Below are 24496 nucleotides of genomic sequence, written 5' to 3' on the forward strand. Positions count from 1 at the left end.
GCTGAAGGCTCAGCCTTTTTAGGACTGCAAACGTAAAGACCGTGGCTCTGGAGGCCTGTGAGCAACTCCCCGAACCTCCTAGGCCCAGGATGGCCCCGTTGGGTGTGCCTACTCCTTCATCACTCGCACTCTTCTCCTAACAGTTGGCACAGGCTCCTCCTGGATAGGCACCCTAGTGCCAGGGGAAAATTCTGCAGTGGCCCATCTGACCTTAAAGAACGCTGATGGCTCAGACTAAATACACTGGTGTGGTTCTGGGAAATAAAGTCCAAAAGCAAAATTCCTGCCGACGGTGACACCTACAAACAACAATGAATGGTATTTAGTGAGCGCTTAACTGCGCGCAGAGCAAGCAGCTCCCTGAAGGGAAGTCTGAACCTCCGTCTCCACTCTATTAGAAAGCCCCGGTTTGGGAGGGGGCCCAGAAAAATGAACAGGTGCAACGCTTTTAACTGCCAGGGTTAATTTAAAAAAGTCTTTCCCCCAAAGTACAGTTCAAAACATTCAAGAATACAACACTCTCCTCCATACTTCCAAACACCTAAAGGCCACAGAAATGTTATTTCTTACACCGTAATCATTTGGAAATTTTTGATAGGGTTCAAGAAAACCAATAATCTATGCTAGACTGAAAAAGTTCACCAACTGTTCAGAAAGCCAGGTGCACGGTTTTTGCTTTTAAAATTCAGAAATAACTCAAGCAAGGAAACAATCAAGCAACTTCTCAAATAGGATTTTGTGAAAAATTAACCTAAGCATCTGAACAGAAACCTCATAATATTTACGGCCTTCATGCAGTTCAATCAATCAACTTCACTGGCATATGTCTTAAAACTGAGGAAAAGCAAAATTGCCAAAATCTTATCCACAGATTTTTCTTTAGGTTTTTTTTAAAAAAGAATAAAAGAGTAGATTGAATCGCCAAACATTAATACAGTGTGCGAATGGTAACAAGCTATGAAAGGAAAATTAACTCAAGAACCATTCTGCCAGGCAGAACTGCAAAACAACTGGAAATTAAGACTGATCCGTTATTCTTTAAAAACATTTTCGGAACTTACTGCTTAGCAAGCACCCTCGAAACAGAAATAGTTAACTTTAGATTCACTCTCCAGAGATGCCAAAGATATATGGAAGTTGGTGCGTTTAAAGTATTGAGGATCAGTACAAATTTCTGGGCACCAGGGAGTTGGTTGAAAAAGCCTTAAATGGATTTATGCCAAATGCATTATGTACTTCACATACTGTAGGTCCCCTAGAAAAGTGTGACCAGCAATGGGATGCCGTTATCTATGTTAGGTATGACCCGTGATTTTACTCAAGTTTTATTTTGAAAACATCTCAGAGCAGAATTTTTAAAACATGATGAAAGCTGAGTTGGCAGCAAACTTTCAAAGGAAGATTCCTCCTATTTTCACATTCAAATTTTCTGCAGTCCTAGGTCCAACTAATTTGGAGTTAGAGTGGCACTATTTCTTTCAGCTTTTTAAAGCTGGAAACAGACTACACAAATATATATATATAAAAAAAGAGTTGAATTTACAGCAAATGGAAACATTTTAGAGATGTAATCGCAACTCGGAATGCTTGAGATACCTTCCACTTTTGGGTTAAATGTAAAGAAGAAAAGAGTTTATTATCTCAGCTATATAAACAATAGACTATTCTACTGCTCTATTTTCTCACTAAACGGGTCTTAAAACAGACACGCTAATAAAATACTCAGGGAACTTTCAGGCAACACTACGATTAATTCTGGTTATTTTTCCAATAGATAAAACGATTTCAAATTTTTGGATACAAGTAGCTCATATAAAATATGATAAACGTTAGCTGACACGACGTAAAAGGTGGCTTACGGCACACAGATGGACCTACAGTAAGAGTTAATGCTGCAAAAGCTAATGAGGTCTTAAGCCGAGTAAGGAAGGTGTGGATACCATGCAGTTTTACATAACTCACCTGACACAGGTGGGAAACCATTCTCTAGGAGCAGAGACGCATGCACAAAAGTAAGAACATGATTGCAAGTAACAGACTTTCACAAAATACAACACTACATGTCAAAAATGAAGACAAATGGCACCATGATGGCACTACAGGACAGAAAATGGCTTTTTTGTGGGGTTTTTTTTTGTTTTTTTTTTTTTTTCCATCCTCACCTCTCTCTTTGCAAGCAGCACATTAGGAACGATGTGTGGAAGGCAACGTCCCAACATTAACATGACACTTTTTTCACTGTCTGCAATCCGGGACACCTAGAAATCCAACAGTGCTGTTATTTACTTACGATCCAGGTTACAACCATCCCTTCCATCCGCGCAACCCAGAGATATACCCGGCCTGCATTACTGCTGACACCTTGTCCCAGCACACACAAGTCCCCTGTGCCTGACATTACATCCAATCACTGCAGCCACAGCCCACTTACTCCTTGTCTCCCTGGTTCCCGCTTCCCAGTATGCCTGTCTGGACTCCATTTCCAACTAGAGCAATTCTATTCAAGAATTCCTTTGAATTTACTATATTCATTTCAGTTTGTTCACTACATACACACACACCCTGCCTCCCCCCAAGGATTCGATTTTCGTAACCAGTCTGAAGACTTAGGAATAATAATAATAATAATGTTGGTATTTGTTAAGCGCTTACTATGTGCCGAGCACTGTTCTAAGCGCTGGGGTAGACACAGGGGAATCAGGTTGTCCCACGTGGGGTTCACAGTCTTAATCCCCATTTTACAGATGAGGGAACTGAGGCACCGAGAAGTTAAGTGACTTGCCCAAAGTCACACAGCTGGCAAGTGGCAGAGCCGGGGTTTGAACCCATGACCTCTGACTCCAAAGCCCGTGCTCTTTCCAGTGAGCCACGCTGCTAGGAAGAAGTTCTCATAATATCATTTCACACAGTGTTTAACCTCACACCTAATCCTCCCCTTTTAAAATGCCAGATCGGAAGACCGTCTTCTGGCTCCGTTTGTTGAGGAGAGGGTGGTAAAGGGAGTGGATGAAAGAGTTTGAAAGGTAAGGAGAAAATTCACCTCTGATCCCAAACGACTTTCGGCTGACATCCGACAAAAAGAGAGCAGTGCTTGGTGGAAAGCGGGTGACAACTTCCTGCGGATTGTCGGGGGGGCGGGGGGGACAAAAGCAAAAATCAGTGATTGAACATCTTAAAAGAAACTGCGATAGTGGCAATTTTCCGGAAGCCTCTTTCACAAGGCTCACCGGTTCAAACCCATGTTATATCAATCCGTTTACTGCGTCAGCTTCCTCGCAAACTTCGTCTCCAGCTGCTCCCCATTCCAGTCCATACACTGACCACTTTTCTAAAATATAACTTGCGCACAACTCCTCACCCCTTAAAATCCTCCGTTTACCCTTTCCTCTCCACATCAAGCAGAATCTCTTGACCATTGGCCGACAGGCACCCCATTAGCTCTCTTCCCAGTACTTATCCTCACTTCTCTCTGACTATAACCCAGCTGTCACACTTCACTCTCCTCAAGCCAACCTACTCACTCCATCATCTCCTTTTCATATCTTGCATCGGTGACCTTTTCGCAGGTGCCCTTCCTTTCTTCCTGGAACTTCCTCCCATTTCACACCTGGAAGACCGCTGCACTTTCCACCTTCAAAGACCTTCTAAAATCACCTCCAGGAGACTTTACCTTATTAATCTCCCATCTCCCCATCCAATGTCATTTCGGCACTCTAGTGTCACTGGGCACTTGGCTACTCACCTCCCCTTTTTCGCCTATAACATCTACGTAAATAACTTTACACCCTGTTGCTTCCCCTTTGCGTAAATCATTTTAGGGTCTGTATCCCCACTGGATTGTCAGCTCCCTGGGGGAAGGGATCAGGTCTAACAAGCTCTATTACACTCCCCTAAGTGTGTGGTACAGTGCTCTCTAGAGTAGACACGCAATAAATACCACTGATCGACTGATCTCTAATCAAATGGCTTCACGACAAGCCCAGAAGACTATCTGCCACAGGGTCTTTCGCACAGAGAGAGGAAGGGAGGCTTCTTCTCCACTTACTCCAAAGGAAAGAATACGCGAGGAGTCCCCGCAACCTCTCGCCACGGCCTCCCTGCACTTCTCATGCTTGTGGACTGCCGTAACCAGAAGGTAGCCTCGGCCGCTGCCAAGCGAATGAGATCACGCCCCTCTCTCCACCAATGGGTCGGGTTTGCAACTAGTCACCCTAAGAGCGGGCTAGCTGGCTCCTCACGTTGCCTCGGCCTTGCCCTGACCTCTTGTGGTAATCGGGCGGGCTGCCAAGAGGCCACAAAAGGGGGAAGGAAGGAGATTTCCCCTCTTACTCATTCACCTCACCAAAAGGGAAGTCTTCACGCCTCGGTCGATTCACCAGAGAATTTGGGTCTTTGGGTGCTCTGTCTCTGGTGTGAGATTCGAGTCTGTCTTCCGTACCTCAGCTTCCCCTCATAGAGGAGGGCGCCCAGCTCTCCCTCCATTTTGATCCAGTTCCCCTTCTGGTCCACGGCCGAAAGGCCCAAGTTCCGCGTGCGCTCCAGCTCTCTCTCATCTAGGCATGGGCCCCCATGAGAGCCAGGTGAACGATGGGGAGCCGGCAGGGCGGCTGTGCAACACACGGCGGGGTTTCGCTCCCAACCAGGCCCATCCTTAACCTTTCTCCCCACAGCAGCCACTCAGAATGGGTCGCCCTCTGCGGCCACTGGGCCAGTCTCACGTGGGCCACCTGTGCTGTTTCTTGACCTCGTTCGCTTTTGTGGGTCCATTCCTCTGTCACCACCTCTTTCAGCCAACACCTCCCACTGTCCTTCCAAACCGTCTTCTATTCTCAGATCGGCTTTTCACTTCCTAAACACTAACTGCCACCTCTCCCTGTTATGCTTCACTTGCCATGCGATGGTTTCTAATATTAACACTCATTATATATGTAGAGTCTAGCCCATGTAGATAGAACACTCATTTGGAAATGGTAGGCTGTCCCCAAATAGAAATTGTTTTTAAAATATGTACTTTTCCCAAAGAAAGGAATAGCAGTTTTTAAGACGCAGACATAAACACTCATCTGTTAATAAATGGGAGAGGGAACAAACTTTCATTCTTGGCACAGAACATATTAAACTCCGTAAATCCATTAGTTTCCCCAGGGCATTTCTGCAGAAACATACATTCTCACAGAAGAGCATGTCGAAAGCTATTGTCTAGGAATGTGGGAATACACCGTTCAGTGGAAAGTCAAAATGAAAGAAAAGAACTATTAAAAAACTGTATCTGCTAAGTGCTTACTATGTGCCAGGCACTGTACTAAGCACTAAAGTAGATACAATACCATCAGGTTGGACACAGTGCATGTCCCAAGCGGGGCTCACATTTTACAGATGAAGCACAGAGAAGTGAAGTGACTTGCCCAAGGTCACACAGCAGACCAGTGTTGGAGCCGGGATTAGAACCCAGGTCCTCTTTCTCCCGGGCCCACACTCTTTCCACAAGGCCACTCTGCTTCTTTCAATAAGAAATAAAGAGAAACACCAGAAACGAGACCAAACCCCCTCATAACATCTTCCTTACACGGCAACAAAAGCCCACAAAACCAAATCCCCACATGAAGACCGTCTCGATTTTGAGCTGCTAGAGTAGGAAATAGAAACAGGAGCAAAGTGGAAGCCGTCAGAGAGCTGGTTATCCCAGAAATGAAGTCACGAAGCCCTTTCCCAAAACTCTCTTTGGATCTAAAAATTGCCCTCCTTGTTGATCTTCTCCACATATTGAATCCTGAGCTCTCACTGCCCAGAGCCACTTTGGAAGGCTCGCTCCTCTCCTTCCTCAGGTAAATGTTTTCCAGACACCCTGTCCACAGCCGTCCTGGTCTGAAGAGACAAGGAACATCCCAGGAACATCCCCTGGTCTCCGACAAGGTGACCAAGGTCGGGTAAAGGGTCAGGACAGGAGGGTTGAAATTAAACATCTAAGAGTTCATCGCGGATGTTTCCATAAACAAAAACAGATCCCTCCGTGTGGGTGCAGTATCTGAAATCACTAGAGGGTGGCTGCAATGGCCATAGCCGGCTTCTTCGTCTCCAGTGGGGAGGGCCAAACCGATCTGATCCTTTCTCTTGACGACGGTGGGTTTTGAGGGCAACTGGCCTTTGACACATAAAGGGCTAAACGTGGCCACAGAGGAACTTGAGGCATATGGCTTTTAACTCTTTGTTAATGTGCTCTGGGCCAAACGGCTGAAGGGGTAAAAGATGGAGATTCTTAAACGGTGAATCACCCTGGAAACCTCTCACCCAACAGACCTTCCCATCAATAAGCGGAGAGGGTGTAGAAATTCTACCTTCGGCACTTATGTCCACATCCTGCGCTCTCCCATTTTCCCTATTTGTAATTTATCTTGTCTGTCTCCAATCAAACAATCCTTGTGGGTAGAGATTGTGCCTGCCAATTCCACTATAACGTACTCTCCCAGGGGCTTAGTACAAGTGTTCTGCCCACAGTAAGGGCTCAATAAATACCATGAGTTGATCGACTGATTGAAGAACAGTGAAACAGACGGAAGGCAGCAAATTGTTTTCACCCTAATGGTCAGGCTGAAAACTTGCCTGACTTGGGAGACTGCGCTCATGAAAATCATGCCCGAGTGGGTGGCCTGACACTGGACTTGATTTTAACAGTGGTTAAATTACTAGTCCCTGCGGCGGATTTAAGAATAGGGAAAGAAGGATAGAGAGCGAGTGGCCAAGGGGTTCTCCTGATTCTGTGCTGGCCCACCCTTAGAGATTTGGGCCTGGCAAGCCTCTGGAGCTCTGTCCAAGTGAAAATCTGCAATGATGGACAAAACCGATTATTAAAAGTGAGGTGGAAATGTTCTACAAATGTTCTACGGAAACACACTCCCAGTCTGCATTGCAGTTCTGAAATCGACATTTCAATAACAGTTTTTACACTGACCTATTGGGTTTATTAAAGTGAACCGCTTCCTTGTGCGACGGAGAACAAGACGACATTCTTTCCCTTTCTTTCTGGGGAAGGGAATTTTGAGCTTCCTCTTTAGGTGAACCAGAATTAGCTTCTTCAGGTACGGAGAGATGAATATCCTCAGTTTTCCCATTTTTACTTCTACTCCCTGAATTCTTCACATCTAGGTTCTGGCCGTTTTCTTCGGAGACTTTGAGACACACTTGGTCCACTGAGTGTGAAACTGAGTCATAAGCCATTGGAAGAGGAACATTTTCACTTTTGAGGAAATCCATTTCACTAAAAGACAGAGAGACATTTTCAGAGGCATCCGACACCAACTCCCAACAGTGGCCAACCTAACTCAGAAAAGCAAAGTTGTGACAAATCTTGTGGCTGGCTACAAATTCATCCTCAAAAGCCCAATATATAACGTACGGTTTTACCAGTCTTGGAAAGTACAGTTCAGCAATAGAGAGAGAAATCCCAGTCTAAACTGGACTTACAGTCTAGAAGCGGGGAGACAGACATCCAAACAAGTAAACAGGCATCAATATACATAAAACTATAGATATGCACACATCAAAACAAGTACACAGGCATCAATATAAATAAAAAGAATTATAGATATGCACATATATACACATGTGCTGTGGGGAGGAAGGGTAGAGCAAAGGGAGTGAATCAGGGTGACATGGAAGGGAAGGGGAGCTGAGGAAAAGGGGGCCTTAGTCTGGGAAGGGCTTCTTGGAATTACTATTACTAAAATATTCTTGTATTTCTGTACTTCTATCATTAAAATATGATTATAGGGTGTTAATCCACCAAGAGGCATCATGTAAAATGACTTACTAAGCACCTATCTTGGTCACGATGTGGTATTAAGTGCTCGGGGAATATAATAATTGTGGTATTTGTTAAGCGCTTACTGGTGCCAGGCACTGTTCTAAGCACTGGGGTGGATACAAGCAAATTGGTTTGAACACAGTTCCTGTCGCACATCAGCCTCACAGTCTCAATCCCCATTTTACAAATGAGGCAACTGAGGCCCAGAGAAGTCAAGTGACTTGCCCAAGGTCACAGCGGTCAAATGGCAGAGCCGGGATTAGAACCCATGATCTTCTGACTCCCAGGCCCGTGCTCTATCCACTAAGCCACGATGCTCAAAGAAAAACTCAAGGTCCTCAACTGTAACTGCTCAATAAATGCCACTGACTGATTTAAACTGACAATAAATCAGTAGAGATTACAATTAATTTAATTTACAAATTAAAGATTACAAAAACTCAGTTCTCCTCTAATGCAGGGGCTAACTTTTTGACAATCTCCACGTTTAGAAAAATTTGCAATCTCAACTTCGTGCCCTCTGACACTGCGCCGGGGTCTAGACTGGTGAGTGTGCTCTGTCACAAAAGCATTGTCTAATTCTCTGACAGAGTTCTAAGCAAAGTGTGTAGTGACACTACGGGCTACGGCAGTCAGAGCTGAGCTCCTTGCCTCAAGCCCAGTCAAAGAGGGTTGGCAGGCTCCCGGCCAGGGTTCTCTGTTTTCTCGAGGTTCTCCCCCGTCACCCACTTTCTGCTGCTCCAGGGGCTGAGGCTCTGGGGTCACGGTGGCAGCGATGGGCTGAGGGGCTTAGGGACTTGGGGCTTTGGAGAACTCAGGCATCCCGGGAAGTGGCCCCCTGCCTCTAGGCCCCCTCCACGGTGAGGCCAAACATCAAGCCCTTGGTAATCCATCCTCCCAGAGACTGTAGACAGGCCTCCTAGCAGCAGGGGTGCAGATCAGCACAGAACGTTTGGGTACACGTTTAGGACAGTGCTCTGCCTTGCAGAAAGAACTCAATAAGCTCTTGACGACGACAATTTTACTAGGAAGGCTCCTGAAAACCCCACAGAAAGTTCCCTGAAATAACTGCGAGATGATACATACCTCTCAAGTCTTCTGATTTGTTCCATTAAAGACCATTTCTCACTGTTTAGTAAGCTGATTTTATCTTCTAATTTCTGCACCAGCAAACAATTCTAAAATTAAAAAATGAGGAAAGATTCAGCACGTGCTCATAAATTACAGGCAGGAAATACTCTGTGCAGGCCCGGGAGTTTGGCAGTCTTCTCACCTCTACAGACTGAGGGGATTCCAACACAGGGATGCTGCCGCTGCCCAGACCCGGAGTGACGGCCTCCAATTCGTCTTCTTCCACCCCACTTGCCACATCTACAAGATCTTTCACAGATACTTGATGATTTCCAAAGTCGCGGTAGAGTTGGAGCAAGTCTGGAGGCTTAGGAATGTTCAATCCTACATCATCCCACAATTCAAAATCCTTGAAAATACCCAAGACATCGAATAACAATGATGAGTCCTCCGTCATCTTTGAGATTTACATTAGCCCTAGGGCATCTCATTTTCCTTTAAGTCCAAAAAGTAGAATCCTCCCTTTCCCCACACCAGTTTTTCCTCAGATTTCGTTATCGGTCAAATATGAGGCCAACTTTACCGAAAGACTGGACCGCGTTGGGTAAATCCTGGTTGACAGTCCTCCGGTCACGCACCCGACATAAAGCCACACGGAGAGGGAAAGTGAGCAAAAGACCAGAGCAGGCCGGGATGGACCGCTGATGGCATCCTCTCTAGTCTTTAAGCTGGCTGTGGGCAGGGAATGTGTCTATTGTTATACAGTTCTCTGCACAGTCAACACTCAATCAATACAACCGACTGACTGATCTGGAAACCTCTTGAGGTTTCCCGACTGTTACATTTCCGAGAGGGCAGTCCAAGAGGTGGTAGCTGCTGACCTTTCCTCCTGTACACAGGTCATCGGCCCCAAGCCATCAGAGAAACAGGCCCCCCGGTCCCCACGTGCCACAGCACCCGTCGGGCCACATCTGGTCTACTCTAATCCAGCAGCAACCTTCCAAACTCCAGAGACGGCTCCTTAAAGACCTCAGTTCCTACAACAGTTATTTCCTTAAAACGTGGATGGCAGAAATGAGAAAAAGAAATTCTGCCTCATGATGTTTCAGAAAATAATTCATATTTGAGTTTGAAAGAAAATGAAAGAGGAAACCAATGAGCAGAAAAGAAAAAACGTTTCGAATTTAGGGTTTTCATTTTATCAATCAACTGCATTTATTGAGAGCTTACCGGGTGCAGAGCACTTTACAAAGCGCTTTGGGTAGTACAATGTAACGGACGCGTTCCCTGCCCACGACAGATTTTTAGTCTAGTAAACAAATGTAAATATTTAAACTCACATTTCTACGTATCGAGCTAATTTTAAAGTCAAACTGTGGAAAGATTTAAGTGCCGATTTTCATTCTACATATTTTAAGTATCCGGTTCACTGTGTCACGGTTCTTTGCTTCAAAAGGTTCTCATAGAAATACTCCATCTTTTCTGGGCAGGGGAATGGGCGTTAGGAAACCTGGATTCTAGCTCTGACACTGACCTGCCGTGGGACCTCTGCCAAGTTACTTACGTGCTCTGTGCCTCAGTGTCCCCATCAGTAAAATGGGGATAAGATTACTACCCTCCTAGTCTCTTATGATCATGAGCCCCAGGTGGGACTGGGATTGTGTCCAGTTTGACTATCCGGTACCTACTAAGCACCTTGTGGGCAGGTATGTCTACCGACTCTACTGCACATTCCCATGTGCTTAATACAGTGCTCTACGCACATAAGCACTCAATACCAGTGATCAGTTAATGCTCAACACCATCATTTTTTTCCCAGTTCTTCATTATATTCTTCCTACATTCTCTCTCGTGTTCCCTCACCGGCCCCTCCTCCGGTCTCACGGTTGCCCTGTCAGAGACAGATGTGTGCACTTGGGACATCTGCAGGTATTCTGGTGCGTCTGGATTCCTGGGTGTGTTTCTTTGTTCTCCGGGACGTATCGTTAGGTGTGTGTTTCCCACCTCGGGCGAGTCACAACTTCTCTGTGCCTCAGTTTCTTCATCTGTAACATGCGGATTAAATACCTGTTCTCACTTCCCCTCCCATGTGAGACAGGGGTTGTGCCAGGCCCGAGGATCTTGTATCTACCTTGGCACTTAGCACGATGGTCGGCACAGAGAAAGTGCTTAACAGATACCACAATTATTACTGGCGTATTTCATCCCACCGCTCCGTTTGCGTGTATGTCTGCGGGGGTATGGGCGAGTGTGCATGTGTGTGCACATTTGGGGTTGGGGGCGGGGGGAGGGTTTGCTAGGAGGCAACCTGTGCATATACAGGGGAAGGTAGGTGACATGAGCATTTGGTCTCCCGCTCTTCAAATGCCGAGCTGCAGACACGGGTGGAATGCGGCATTTCTCGGTCAGTCGTCGGGGGAGACACACAAGGTGAAGGAAGAGAACTAGTGAGCACTGGTGGGGGTTGCTCTGGCTGCCGGCCCAGCGCTCGTCCGAGTGGAAGCACGGGGCCGGTCGAGAAGGCTGCTCGCTGCGGGGCCTCCCCTCTCCCCGCCCCAACCTGACTGAGAACTCCAGCTTCTTCCCTGCCAGCTCAAGGCTTCGGGGGCCGGGCCACCTCCCCGGCTCCGGAAAGCCGCCCGTCTCGGCCCAATGACCCCGAGGCCTGGGTATCAGATACCTAGCTGAGATAGAGAAACGGATGCAACGCGACTCTAAAAGCGCAGGTCGGACAGGCTCAATACACAGCCTCCCGGCTGGGCTCTACCAAAATCTTAGCCATCAGGGCCGCCTCCACTGAGTTTAGCACTTCCAGGGTAAGCTAGGAGGATATCCACTCTTATAGGACGAGGATGAAATGATTTCCCAACAGCAGTATTAGAATGAGTTGGCAAAGTAACCGATGATCATCTTCTTGTCCCCGCTGCTACCCACTTCCCTAGAAAGTTTTCTGAACGGCACTGAATGTTTCCCCAGTCGGCGCTTTTTTCCCATTTCTTGCTTAATTGGGTCAGCTGCTTAAAACTTGGTCGAAAGGGGATTCAGTGACAGTTTCCCATGCCACTAATTGCACGGTATTGCTGGCAAGACTCTCCTGCTTAATAAAACATGGCTGTAAATATTTAAAGAGTCCACCTTCACATACAGGAGAATGGACGGGCCCTGAGTCTCCAGGCAGACCCCGAATATCTAGATCAAAGATCCTACTGGAAAACCTTGTCCTCTCTCACTCTGGAGCCTTCGGCTGGAGGTTCTTCCCAAGGCAGGTGGCCTCGGTTGGAGACGGTGGCCGACAGTCCTTCGGACCACATGACCTGTTGCAAACCCCACGCTCGCCTTCTGGCCCGGGGCCCGAAAGGGCTGAGGTATTTCAGCTTGGAGAAGACACACCTTATCTTCTAATCCTGCCTGTCACCTGTGGGGCACGCCACGAAGTGTGGAGGCGGGAACTATGTCCGGCATTCTAGCCAGGGCCTGACCAGTGCAGATCAGAGAGGGATTCCCGGATGCGATATTTCTGTGGTCTCGAGCCAGGCAGCCACGTGGTACTTGGGAGAGGTTATCTCCGAGGCAGCACGTTTCCTGCCATTGGCTGCCACTTCCCTGTCCTCCCAGTGACTTGGTCTAGGAAAGGGTTTGCCAGTGTATACTGGGAGTGTACCCTGCCAGTGTATTCTTAATCCCGAGAAGGTTCTGGTTTGATCTAGCCTGGGGCCAAAGAGGCCCCGGCAGGTCCCATCATTTCCGGAACAGGCCAAAGGGACAATTCTGCTGTGGAGGAAGAAAATGGAAGGAGCTGCAGAAAAAAACAATCAATCCATCAAATCAGCCCCCCAAACAGCTTTGGTACCCTTAGAGGGCAGGCTGTAGGCTGCAAGACCACCCCACAGTCTGGGGATGCCCACTGTGAATTATTACTATTATTGGATTTGTTAAGCGCTTTCTATGTGCCAGGAACTGTACACTGTAGGCTAGGGTGGGTACAAACAAATCGGGTTGGACACAGTCCCTGCTCCGCATGGGGCTCAACGTCTTAATCCCCATTTTACAGAGGAGGGAACCGAGGCCCAGAGAAGTGGTGACTTGCCAAAGGTCACGCAGCAGACAAGTGGCGGAGCCGGGATTAGAAACCATGACCTTCCGACTCTCAGGCCCGTGCTCTATCCACTACATCACGCTGCTTCGGCCAGGCCTTGCCCACAGGGCCAGTTACACCCAGTTTGAAGACTGGAGTTGGTTGCTTCACTCAGCCACCAATCATCCTACTGGGCTACAAGGAGGACCCTCACAGGACAGGCCTAGCCCAGAGGTCAAACCCGACCAGCTCAAGTGCCCCTCCAGCATCCAAATCAAGTCGGGTGTGGCCGCGAACGCACACAGCTCCGATGCAGGTTGTGGGACGACAAGCCGTGAGCCATTAAGGATAGGTTCTGTCTAATTCTACTTGGCGGGGCCTGGGATCCGGAAGGGCTCCCCAACTCTCCTCTCACCCCAAGAGAAACATCGGGGATGCCACACCTCCCAGGAGGGGAGTGGGAGGAACAGAAAGTCTTCAAATCCTGCTCTCGGGAACAATCCTTTCATCTCCGTAGGGAATAAATCGAAAAATGAGTAAAGACATCTGAAGAGGTAGATAGGTCAATAAATTCAGAGGTATGGGATTCCAACTTTACCTGGTCATCGTTCTCGTCGGAAAAAGTTATTGACGTGAGTTTGTAATTATTCTTCAATAAAAATTCATTCACTAGGAAGTTTAGAGCTCTTTTTTCAAGAGGTTTGATTTGCTCCTGGAGAGGAAAACAAAAGAAAGGCGGTAAGTCTCCCTCTTGCTGAACCTGTCTGTTCCTGGCCTACGTGGAGACACGCCCGGGCACCTCTCTGTTCACTCACCTACCTGAATTTCAGGACTCGATTTGTAATTTTTTCGTTCCTGTAAAGGAACTTCATTTTCTGCGGGGGGGAAAGAAAAAAGGAACAAATAAGACTTAGATGGTCTCTTCTACAAAGAGCTCTCAGCTACATCTACATTGTCAAAGAAGAAAGTCTCAAGAAAAGGTTTATGTACACCACCTGCAGCCTGTGTCAGATTGGCTCGGAGGGCCTGAATGGTCTCCTTGGCTTTCCGTAGTTCAAACTCCAGGACTGGACAGGGATTTGGATTAAACACACACAGGCATCCAACCAAGAAAAGGGAAACAAAAGTAAAAAATAAAAAGCAAGGATGGGTATGAAAAAAAAATATACAATTTGTATTGAAAACAGAAAGCATGCAATTTTTATGGAATTCATGAACGCATGCAGCAGAGTTGGTTTGAAAGCAAACTGGTGAACATTTTCCATCGTTTTTACTGCACCTCGTGATGAAATCAATTAAAAAATTCAAGCTGTCTGACAAGGAAACGTGGTTTTTAAAGCAATTCTAAGACGCAGACTCTTTTCCTCATAAACTAAAGTATAATTCACCTGGACCTTCTCCCTGACAGCACCCTCGCTTTGACATTTCAGAGAGTCAGATAAGAATAAGTAAAACTCCAACAATCTAACACATATTAGAAAAAAAAGGAGCCCAACTAGTTATGTTTCCAATGCGAGTATTTTCTGAGATAATGCTTGGAATGTACATAAACTTCTCCTGAGGTAATCTGCTTATTAGTGAAACAAAAAGGCATGTCAAAAAATCCCACAAAAGCTTTATTTAGGAAATTCCATGACTTCCTTATATTTCAGAACCGGAATATTTGTAAGAATTTTGCCCTTTTTCAAACCAAACAACTTTATTCAGTCGAGGCGTGAAATCCAAGCCAAACTGATTGCAAACAAAAGTGGCCGGGGGGGGGGAGGAAAAACAAAAAAACAACCAAAAAGCCTAAGATAATTCAGGTGCAACTCCAAGTCTTTTCCTTTCACTGACCGTGCGCGGTACTGGGATTTCATCGGGATTGCCCGCTCGGCGAATGCAGCAAGGTCAGCAGAGTTTCGGCCAGAGGCCCCCCAGCCAGCCGCTCCCGGAGAGGAGCTACTGGAGGGCTGGGGCTACTGCTGGCCTGGGGCAACTCTGGGCTGGGGGACTGGGAAGGGAGAGGGGAGCTGAGGCGGAGAAGATGCTGAGGACAGTCTCAGTCATTGGCAACAAAGCCAGAGGCGACAGCCGCCCGCTTCTCCTCTCCTGGGCTTGGCTGGGGCAGCTCTCCCCACCTGTCGTCCCCACCCTCCTCCTCGGCCTTATGAGTCAGCCCTCTTCCAGGTTTCTCAAGTTACCTCCCTGGGAGGACACTGGCTCGGCTGCTACGCTATTATTCATCATTACTGCCATGATCATTTAGTAGATGGCATCTGTGAGCATAGTAATTCTGTAACCTGGGTCTGGAAACTCTTTGAAAGATAGACCCAGACATCACGACTTGTTCTTCCTTTATAACCCTCAACACCCAGTGGGTACTCCATAAACCCTGCTGGCTGACGGCAGCTCCCGGAAAGAAATGCAATGTTGAAATGCCAATTCTGCACGTCATCTTGGGAGTCGAGTTTGAAAGATTAGCCCCAACCTGATTTCCATGACCGATTTGTTTATAGAGAAAGAGAAAATGTGTGATTTAGCTACTTTTGTTCCTGGAGATAGGTATGGAATTAAAAAAAAAAAAAAAAGGATTCACTCAGTTTGCCTTTACCCATAAAAAACCAAAAATGTAAACGGCATCACATCTACTACATGAGAAACTTGTTTGATGCACAGAATTTAACTGCAGTCATACAAAAGCACAGCAAAAGGTTTGATGAGATAGAATGCTCTTTTTGTTCTTTGGTAGTCAGCAATGCTGATCTGCAAATTTTTCTGTGCAACAAAGTTGAAAAAAAAAGAAGATTCCTAGAACCTTGGGATCTTAGAATCTTAAGCAGAGAATCTCTACTTTGCTCGGTCAACAGACACCACAGTTTTATTTGCAATTTTTTGGATCTGGAATCTACAAGTCATTTGCTGGTCTGGGATTAAACAATATCTACTAATGTTTTGACTAAAAGATGGTACCATTTCCCCCTTATCAGATTTCTTGAACATTCAAAACGACCCATTACAGAAGTTGCAGATCAGGAGTGCCCTACCCTGGAGTGAGAGAAATGTAGGAAAAAAAGACTGGGAGAAACAAACGGGAGAAAACTTGGAAATCCAGTCGGAGTAGGTTGAAATGAAATAAGGGTGAAACACTGTACATCAAGGCACAGAAAGCCAGGCAACCCATGTCAGACTGCAAGAAGTAATGTTTTTTCCCAATGGCAGGGATGTGGCTAAAATACTATCACGACAAAGTTAACTCTGTTTTGATCAGATAAGCCCCATCAAAACCGGTTTACTCTGCTGCATGTTTCTCTAAAGGCGGTATACATTTATTTCCAAGGAGAAAGGCCCATCGGGGGAGTCAGTCACGCAGGTACGTGTGAGTAGCTACTCAGCATCTCGGAGTTAATGAGGGAAGTTCGTCTTCGCTTCAGATGAAAGGAATCCCATCGGGCCCGTTCTCGACAGCACCATGTTTCTGATGGTGTTAAGGAGCTGGCCATTATTACACTTGAAGGAAATGTCTACCCTAAGATGAACTGCTTAAAGAGGAGATTTGTAACCCTAAAAGTAGTTTTCATAATACTTCTTTCTCATCCCCTTTTCATTCCTCTGACAAAACTCTCTTTTAAAGTATTTTTCTAACAGTAAGGGGAAAAAAAAGCTATAGAATAGAAAAACTGGTGTAATTCAGAAGAGCCCATATCATTACGGTATAAATATGTAAGGTTTACACTGAAAACCTACATACACATTGCACCCTCCAGCAAGTCCAGGACTCGACAAATGCTGGCTCGGCTCACCAAGCACAAATTCCGATCGACAGATGCCTCGGACTTTGTATTGGGCTCAATTCTGTCTCTCTGCCTTCGTTCTCATCTCAATACCTCTCAGCCTTCAGCTGCCGTGTTTGCTAATTATAAATTGGATTTCCTTTCTCTTTTTCTCTGGAGATGAGTGTATTCACTGAGCCATGGAAATGATTGTAATTATAACTGTAATTCAGCCAACTCTCACATTCATTTTTTTTCCCTAATATTCCCCTCCAGGGGACTGGGAACCCTGTTACCTGCGAGTAGTTAGGTCACTCCTCTGTTGATTGGGCTAATGGGGCAAAATCCACTCGACCTGCAAAAGCGGCAGTATATATTTGTTTGAATTCAAACCAGGATCAAGTACAATACCAATTCTGGGGATCCTTGGCTCTTTTCATAGACCAGAGGTACATAATAGGTAATTAGCGGGAAAAAGGAGAGCTCTAGAGGGGCACTGTTTAGGTTAGCAGTTCCATGTCAAACAAGGCCGGCATCACAATGTCCCTTCATGCATCGACACCAGCTTCTCCGACAGCATCTCTTGAGTGCCTACTGATAGCAGAGCTCCTTACCCGATGCTTGGGAGCACACTAGACATAGGAAATACATGGTCCTTGCCTTGTAGGATCTTACAAATTAAAACGGGGAGACAAGAGGACCTAGAATGCTCTATACCCAACAGGTGAAAAGGCAGAGTTATAAATGAAAGCCCCAAAGGGGCAATCCATAACAAATAGTCATACCTGAGGGCCTTTGTTGGTGTTAATGAGGTGACCTGACTGGGTAAGGAGGAACTCATCAGGGATTACCTCTTGGAGGAGGTGGCTTTATAGGCTTTATCCTGGCTCTAGGGGAGGGAAGGGGCATGGTTTGACAGATTTGAAGGGGGAGGGCATTCCATGTAATGGAGGCATTATTTCTGGGTTAAGACTTTCTGATTAAAGGAGTACCTGGGGGTCAGAGACTGAGGGGGGAGTTCATTTTCTGGAGCTGCAGCCCAGGAAGGAGAGTCAATCAAGCTAGGAGGTGGAAAAAGGGCTGTTCCACCGCGGGAGCGAAAGGCATTTCTCCCGCTGTGGGGCTGCAGGAGTATTCCCACTGAAGGTCCTGCAGCGAACTCTCAGGCTGTCAGAGCACCTGCTCAGAACTTGGCTCTTAAACTTACAAAGCTCTGCGTATAAAATTAAAGATAGGGCAGGTGGGTTTCACAGAGAAGCCTTCCTACCTGGGGCAAGGGGGCAGTGATTTGGATCTGATTAAGCTTTCCCCCTTTCTCTTCCAGTCCAGTGAACACCTTGTTCTGAGTGTTTGGGAAATATCCGCAGGAAACCCGAGATCGTCTCCTCTCCGCGTCCTCGTGACCCTGCCAGACCAGCTTTCATTCCGTGTCAATGGAGTGTGCCTGTAGTCCCGTGGCTAGAAATCATGGCCTAAGACTCCTGACAGAGCTTGGAGCCTCGCGGAACTGCACTGTCCAGGGTGTGGAGTCTTAAGAGGAACAGGAGCCTAAGTGGGGGGCCCACGGCTCAGCTCTGGTTGCTTCGTCAAGAATTCGGTTGTGGATGCTTTGATTTTAGTGAAATAAATCCAGCATCTGTTTACGAACTCCATTCCGGGAATGGAAAGTAGGTTTTATACATGAATAAATTTTATTCGCAAAGTAATTGCATTAGGGTAAAACACAGTTTATAATCTCTCACCCTCCACTTCCTCTGGGAATCAGGGCATCAAAGAGCCATTCAAAACTGAGTTGGCCAAGACATTAAGTTAATGGCCAAGAAAGAAAAGATTTCCTATTCGATAGGCTCAAGTTATTACTATTATAAAAGAAAAAACACACAGACCAATTCAAATTCAGGTGCTCATTGGGTTTGGGGAAATCCTTCACGAGTAGTGTTTTACTTGTGGCTTATGGTCTGAACTATTCAGAAGGCCAATCCTCATTTGACGTGACCTTTTTTTTTTTTTTTTTTTAGAGTGACCTAATGATGAAGCGAAAGGAGGCAACTGTAATGGGAAACTACAATGCAGGGTTCTAGTTTCCAGTTGCCTCTCTATATTAAAATGAGCTAGCCACTTGTGGGTGCTGCCTCTGAACCCCGGGAGTGGTTGTGATCTGGGTTACCAGGTAAGTAACTGACATCTGGGGTGGGGACTGGGGCTAAATGCAGGAAGCTGACGTTCCGCCCAAAGTTTCCTTGTAAGGTCAGCATGGAAGCCACGCATGCCAAGAACCTAAAGTCCTTCCTATGGAAAATGCTGGATTCCCCAGAGAAATGCTTGCTGCACGTGCTAAATCCTGTTTACCGCTGACCCCACACTGCTGCGCAAAGCTTCTGGTTCAATGGAACTTTTCCCCACACCCATCCCAAACACAACCAGGTAAACTAAGTCAAACGGCTGAGGGTGCTTCCACTTCCGCCACGGCCACTGGGGTTGAGTGACCTGAAATGTTGGGGGAGTCCGTGTGGGAAGTCGGCCAGAGACAGGGAGCGCGCCACTGCCGCTTAACCGAATTCACACGCCATCTCCTAAAGGACCCACTCCATGATTTCAACCCTGCCAACAGAAATGGCCACTGAGGAAAGGATAGGGTGACCAGCTCTCTGGCTTACCCTCTTCTGTGACTGAAGGGCTGCCTCTATCCTCAGGGCTGAGGAGGTCAAAACATGTATTTCAGTCTGTTTGTGTCCCAGGGGGTGGGGGTGGGGAGAGGACCAAGGGCCGCGGGTGGGGGTGCTGGCAGCTGGAAATAACTAAGAAACCAGGGCTGAGGCAAAGTTCACCCCTGGAGGCTGCTCTGGTGGCTCATTTTTGGAGAGCCCTGGATTCCACTAGTTACATTTCCTAGTTCAAGATAACCAAGGGAGAGAGTCCGCTTCCTACCCAAAAAACCAAATTCAAGAATTTTGGCAAGGGAAAATACGCTAGTGGATTAAGAGAAAAATACCAGTCAGAAGAGTGAGAGTATCAGGCTTTGCGGCATCGACTCACAAAACTGGTTGCAAAATAAAAGCGTTTTCACTCATATGAACATTTACACTGCATTTTGCAAAAATTTTTTAATCATTTTTGTTAGCTAACTCTCCAAAGGTTTTTCCATAAAAATGTCTGCGGGGAAAACACAATGGCCTTTGGAAGCAGTTCAGTTTGCTATCCCCTTAGAACCAAGGCTAGAATGGTTTGTTACAGTACTTGTGGGTGCTGGCTCTGAGCTCTAGGAGTGGTTGTGATCCGTAAGCTTTTAACAAATACCATCGCCATCATCTTTCCCCTCTGTGATTTCATGCCCATTTACCGGGGGGAAATGCCGAGGTGAAGGGGGGCCAGGACTGAGGGGGAAAGCAGAGACTTGATGAGGGTTCTCTCCTCGGTCTCCCCCCCCCCCCGTCTCCCCTCCCCACCGATGACACTGTGGCTCATGGCGGAATGAGGACTTCCTCTGCCACAGCTACGCAGCCACCTCTGGGGTGGAGTCTCTCCCAGAGAACAGGGCCACTGCTGGCCCCCCAGAACCACAAGATGAGGAGAGACGTAGCTCGACTTAGGGGAAAGAACAAGGGCCCGGGAACCAGAGGACGTGGGTTCTAATCCCAGCTCCGCCATTTGTCTGCTGTGTGACTCTGGGCAAGCCACTTAATGGCATCTGTTAATCACTTACCACGTGCCAAGCACTGTTCTAAGTGCTGGGGTAGATACGAGGTAATCGGGTGGTCCCACATGGGGCTCACAGTCTTAATCCTCATTTTACAGATGAGGTAACTGAGGCACAGAGAAGTTACGTGGCTTGCCCAAGGTCACCCAGCAGACAGGTGGCGGAGCCAGAATTAGAATCCACGTCCTCTGACTCTCAAGCCTATGCTCTCTCCACTACGCCACTTAACTAATAGCATTATTATTATTATTACTGGATGGAGTAAAGGCCTGGGAGTCAGAAGGACCTGGGCTCTAATTCTGGCTCTGCCACTTGTCTGTCGCATGACCTTGGGCAAGGTGCTTCACTTCTCTGTGCCTCAGTTACCTCATCTGTAGAAAGGGGATTAAGACTGTGAGCTCCATGTGTGACAGGGACTGTGTCCAACCTGTATCCCAGGGATCAGAGCAGTGCCTGGAACACAGTAAGGATTTAACAAATACCATTAAAACAAAAAGAAGTGAAACTGGAGAGGAGGCTGACACTTCCACCTGGAAAATAAGGAGTGCAGCCCAAGGGGCCACTTAAGCAGAAAGTGGCAAAATGTGTGGAGGAGCAGTAAAGACCAAGAGCTCGCAGGACCTGGAAGCAATAGATTTACGAAGATGGGAATCCAGGAGGAGGCACAAGACTCTTGAAATGTGACGGGCAAGACGGCTACCTTCACTGAACACTGAAAAGGGGAGCAGGAAGAGACTGAAGGCCATTCATAAAGGATCGCGGCCTAGCTGTCTAGCACCGGTGACCTGTGTTCTATTCTAGGAAAGTACCAGAAATCCCGTCGAGGGGCACTACCTCGGTCCGTGATCGAAAATACGGGTGATGCTCCACACACATTCTGCGAGTTCAAATACCAGTGCACCATTCAAAAAAAGTTACAGATTGACGATGTACGAAAATATCAGAAGCCAATTATTTGAAAATGTCCTAAAGAATATCTTGCTCAGAAGGGAAAGCAGAAAATATCACAAAAAGAGAGGTCAAAGGGGTAAAGTAATGGATTGAGGCCCAACTCCTTAAAAGTGTGTTATCTAAAAGTAGTGTTTGGGGGAAGACCCTAGTGACCCAAAAAGTCAATGCCTGACAGCGGAGCCCAGGAGAGACGGAAGCATTTTCCAGGCAGGGCTCTGCTTTGGAAAAAGCCTTCACTAACTGGAGGAAAAAAGAGCAATCCCACAGCTTGGACCTTTGAGGGGTGTGGAAATATAACCGATCCTAGGGATGTCCACTTGGAACTCTCCAGGGCACTCGATCAATGACAGCAGATAATGTAAGTGCTGAAGGACAACTCCCTCCGCTTACCTGCTGGGGCAGGTCGGCTACATACCTGTGTCATCCATGAACTCTTCTGTCCAAGACAGGTTCAAGGAAGCCACGGCAAATGGACTTTGTTCTTTGTTTCCTCTTCAGATTTAATGAAGTATATATATAGGATTCATACCAGATGACAGGATAAGTACACTTGATATCATGTGATTAATTTTTTGGTCATCTTAAGACATTTACTTAGAAGCCCCTCCCAGCACCACTACTAGACGTTTGGGCCACAAATGGGTGACTACTGTGTGAACAACAGGGAGCTGACGTTCTAACAGAGTTGTCTGGAGAGTAAATGAGCAAAAATCTCTTCTACCGTTTACTTCCACACATTTGCCTGAAGGGCAGCTAGCAGAAGAGGGTTGGATACTATTGCCACGGTGAGGTCTTTTTCTCCTCTTTTTCCTTTCGAAATGAACAGGAGTATCTAGATCAGAACGGTCTGTATTAACCACTCCTGCTTAAAAAGCGTTGAACCAAAAGATCAGCGGGGGCGATTTTTTTTTTTTTTACCGCACAGACGAGAACACACGCCCTACAGCCAACTCTCGATCATTCGCAGATCAACCCTCCACGTTTCCTATTCCTACCCGTCCCAAATAGCAGACACAGTGGCGAGTCGGTTAAATGCCAATAACCAGAGCATTAATCTCAGAGCAATTCTTTTTACCCCTCCTTCTTTCGTCACTTCACAGTAAGGCTGAAACTATCCAGAACGTGAAACAGAATAATTCAGTGGCCCCAGTACATCATCAGGGGAAAAATTTCCCTGTAAGCACAGTTAGAGAAAAACTGTCACATGTATATGGTGCGCATGTGCGTAAGCTATCTAGAGACAGCTATATTTCTTATATCTTATAGCTATCTCTAGGTAGTATATAAGCCCACATCTATGCTGGAAACCATTTTCTGAAGCCACATGGTGGCTGCTAGCGCTTGAGAAGTCTGCCTCTCTTCACAGTCTTACTCACCAGCCACTCTCTCATCGGTCTCCCTGTTTCCATCATCCGAATATCTTGCAAAGTCTAAGGAATCAAGGGTACTGATGCTTCCAGTTCTATCTACAATAAAGATGGAGATGAAACAGGAGTCAAATTCAGTGTTTGAACTTGCATTACAACATGAGAAAAACAACGTGTTTAGCAAATGAAAATGAAAGCCATTTACAGTCAACTTAACCAGAAAGGCAACGGGAGAGCACTCATTTTTTTTTTTTTTATTCGTTTTCTTCCAAAGGGCCAGCTAACAGAGTTGCAAGCAGTCCTTGAACAGCCCTTCTGAGATCTGTAAACCAACTGCAGTTTCCGCTTCCCGACGTCAGTCAGACTTTCTTTCGCCAGCCTCTTAAAGGACCCTGGCTCCATTACTTTCACGAGGAGGAACGGGGCTTCGATGAAGGGAAGAGGGACGAGGTGACCCTCCCCCTGGGCACAGAGCCTGGTGATCCAGCTCAGATCTCTGCCCAGGTGGGCTCTGCCCACTGCTTTCTCTTTCCCCTCCAACTGTTCCCCTATTTCAATCAATCAGTGGGAGTGAATTGAGTGCTAGATGCACAGCAGTGTTCTAATCACTTGAAAGAATACAACACGGTAGATTTATTGGCTCCCTTGGGCCTCCCCAATCCTCACACCCCCATCCCTCTTTCCCTTCACCTACCCCACTCAGCATCGCTATTATTTTGTCGGGGAAGCAGCATGGTCTAGTGGATAGAGCACAGGAGACCTTCTGGGAGTCAGAAGATCATTGGTTCTAATCCAGGCTCCACCGCTTGTCTGCTGTGTGACCTCGGGCACTTAACCTCTCTGTGCCTCAGTTATCTCATCTGTAAAACGGGGATAAAAGCGTGAGCCCTATGTGGGAGAGGGACTGTGTCCAACCGGACGATCTCGTATCTACCCCGGTGCTTAGTATAGTGCCTGGCACACAGTAAGCGCTTAACAAGTACCATAATTATTATTCCAAATATAGTTACACACAGGAGAGCCGGCCCCTTCCCTGGCTGTGGCCGTTATGCACGGGGGAATGGTTAGGGGGAGGACCAGTGATGGACTACAGTCACCTTCATTCCCTTCCCCTCTCGCAGTCCCAGGGACCACCAACAGTCCCAGTGGGGGGCGGGGGGGGGGGGGCAGGGAACGGCGGAGGAAGAGGCTGGCCTGGTCACGCACTGTCACCAATGTAGGAAAAAAAAGTCCCAAAGCAAGGCTGGGTCACGGGGAAATCATTTTGGGAGAGTACAGGAGGAGTTTCAAAGAGAAAAAAACCCCATCCACACCTGCCCAGGAGCTGGTTTTTGTTAAAACAGACAAAAAAAAAAGTTTGAAATGCATCTATGCTTCTTAGATCATTTGTAGATACGCACTTGACAGCTCTCATTTTGATGTTAAACAACTGGCACTTAAGATGAACTTCCTGGAGATTTTAGGTGTCAGGTAAAAACCAAAAACAAAATTGGGGGCGTTTAAAGTGATGCCTTGGAAAAGGTCCCATATTTAGGTATTAAGTGTCTCAAACTGGGGGGCCGGGGGTCATCATCAGTCAGTGGTATTTACAGAGCACTACACTAAACACTTGGAAGAGTACTACAGAAACAGAGAACAGCTCCTGCTTTCAAAAAACCTGCAATCTAGTGGGAGGCAGACGCACGTTACTTATGATAGTGAGGGTAGGACAAAACAACGTTGGAAAGAGTAGCAATACAAAGCATAGGAAGATTCACAGATAAATCAGTAGGCAATCAATCA

General features: G+C 46.8%; 1 protein-coding gene across 1 annotated transcript in view; it reads right to left on the reverse strand.

Annotated features, from left to right (window-relative positions):
- Positions 1-24496, reverse strand: part of RELCH (RAB11 binding and LisH domain, coiled-coil and HEAT repeat containing) — an 83351-nt gene that overhangs the window by 45730 nt on the left and 13125 nt on the right. Inside the window, exons 3-11 of the mRNA XM_039910593.1 lie at positions 22724-22813; positions 13943-14014; positions 13767-13822; positions 13546-13659; positions 9075-9281; positions 8888-8979; positions 6950-7255; positions 3041-3116; positions 2163-2258 (exon numbers count right to left, since the gene is read on the reverse strand). Of these exons, the coding sequence (XP_039766527.1) occupies positions 2163-2258; positions 3041-3116; positions 6950-7255; positions 8888-8979; positions 9075-9281; positions 13546-13659; positions 13767-13822; positions 13943-14014; positions 22724-22813 (1109 nt within the window). The remainder of the gene's footprint in view (positions 1-2162; positions 2259-3040; positions 3117-6949; positions 7256-8887; positions 8980-9074; positions 9282-13545; positions 13660-13766; positions 13823-13942; positions 14015-22723; positions 22814-24496) is intronic.

Source organism: Ornithorhynchus anatinus, chromosome X3 (genome assembly GCF_004115215.2).
Source record: "Ornithorhynchus anatinus isolate Pmale09 chromosome X3, mOrnAna1.pri.v4, whole genome shotgun sequence".
NCBI lineage: Eukaryota > Metazoa > Chordata > Mammalia > Monotremata > Ornithorhynchidae > Ornithorhynchus > Ornithorhynchus anatinus.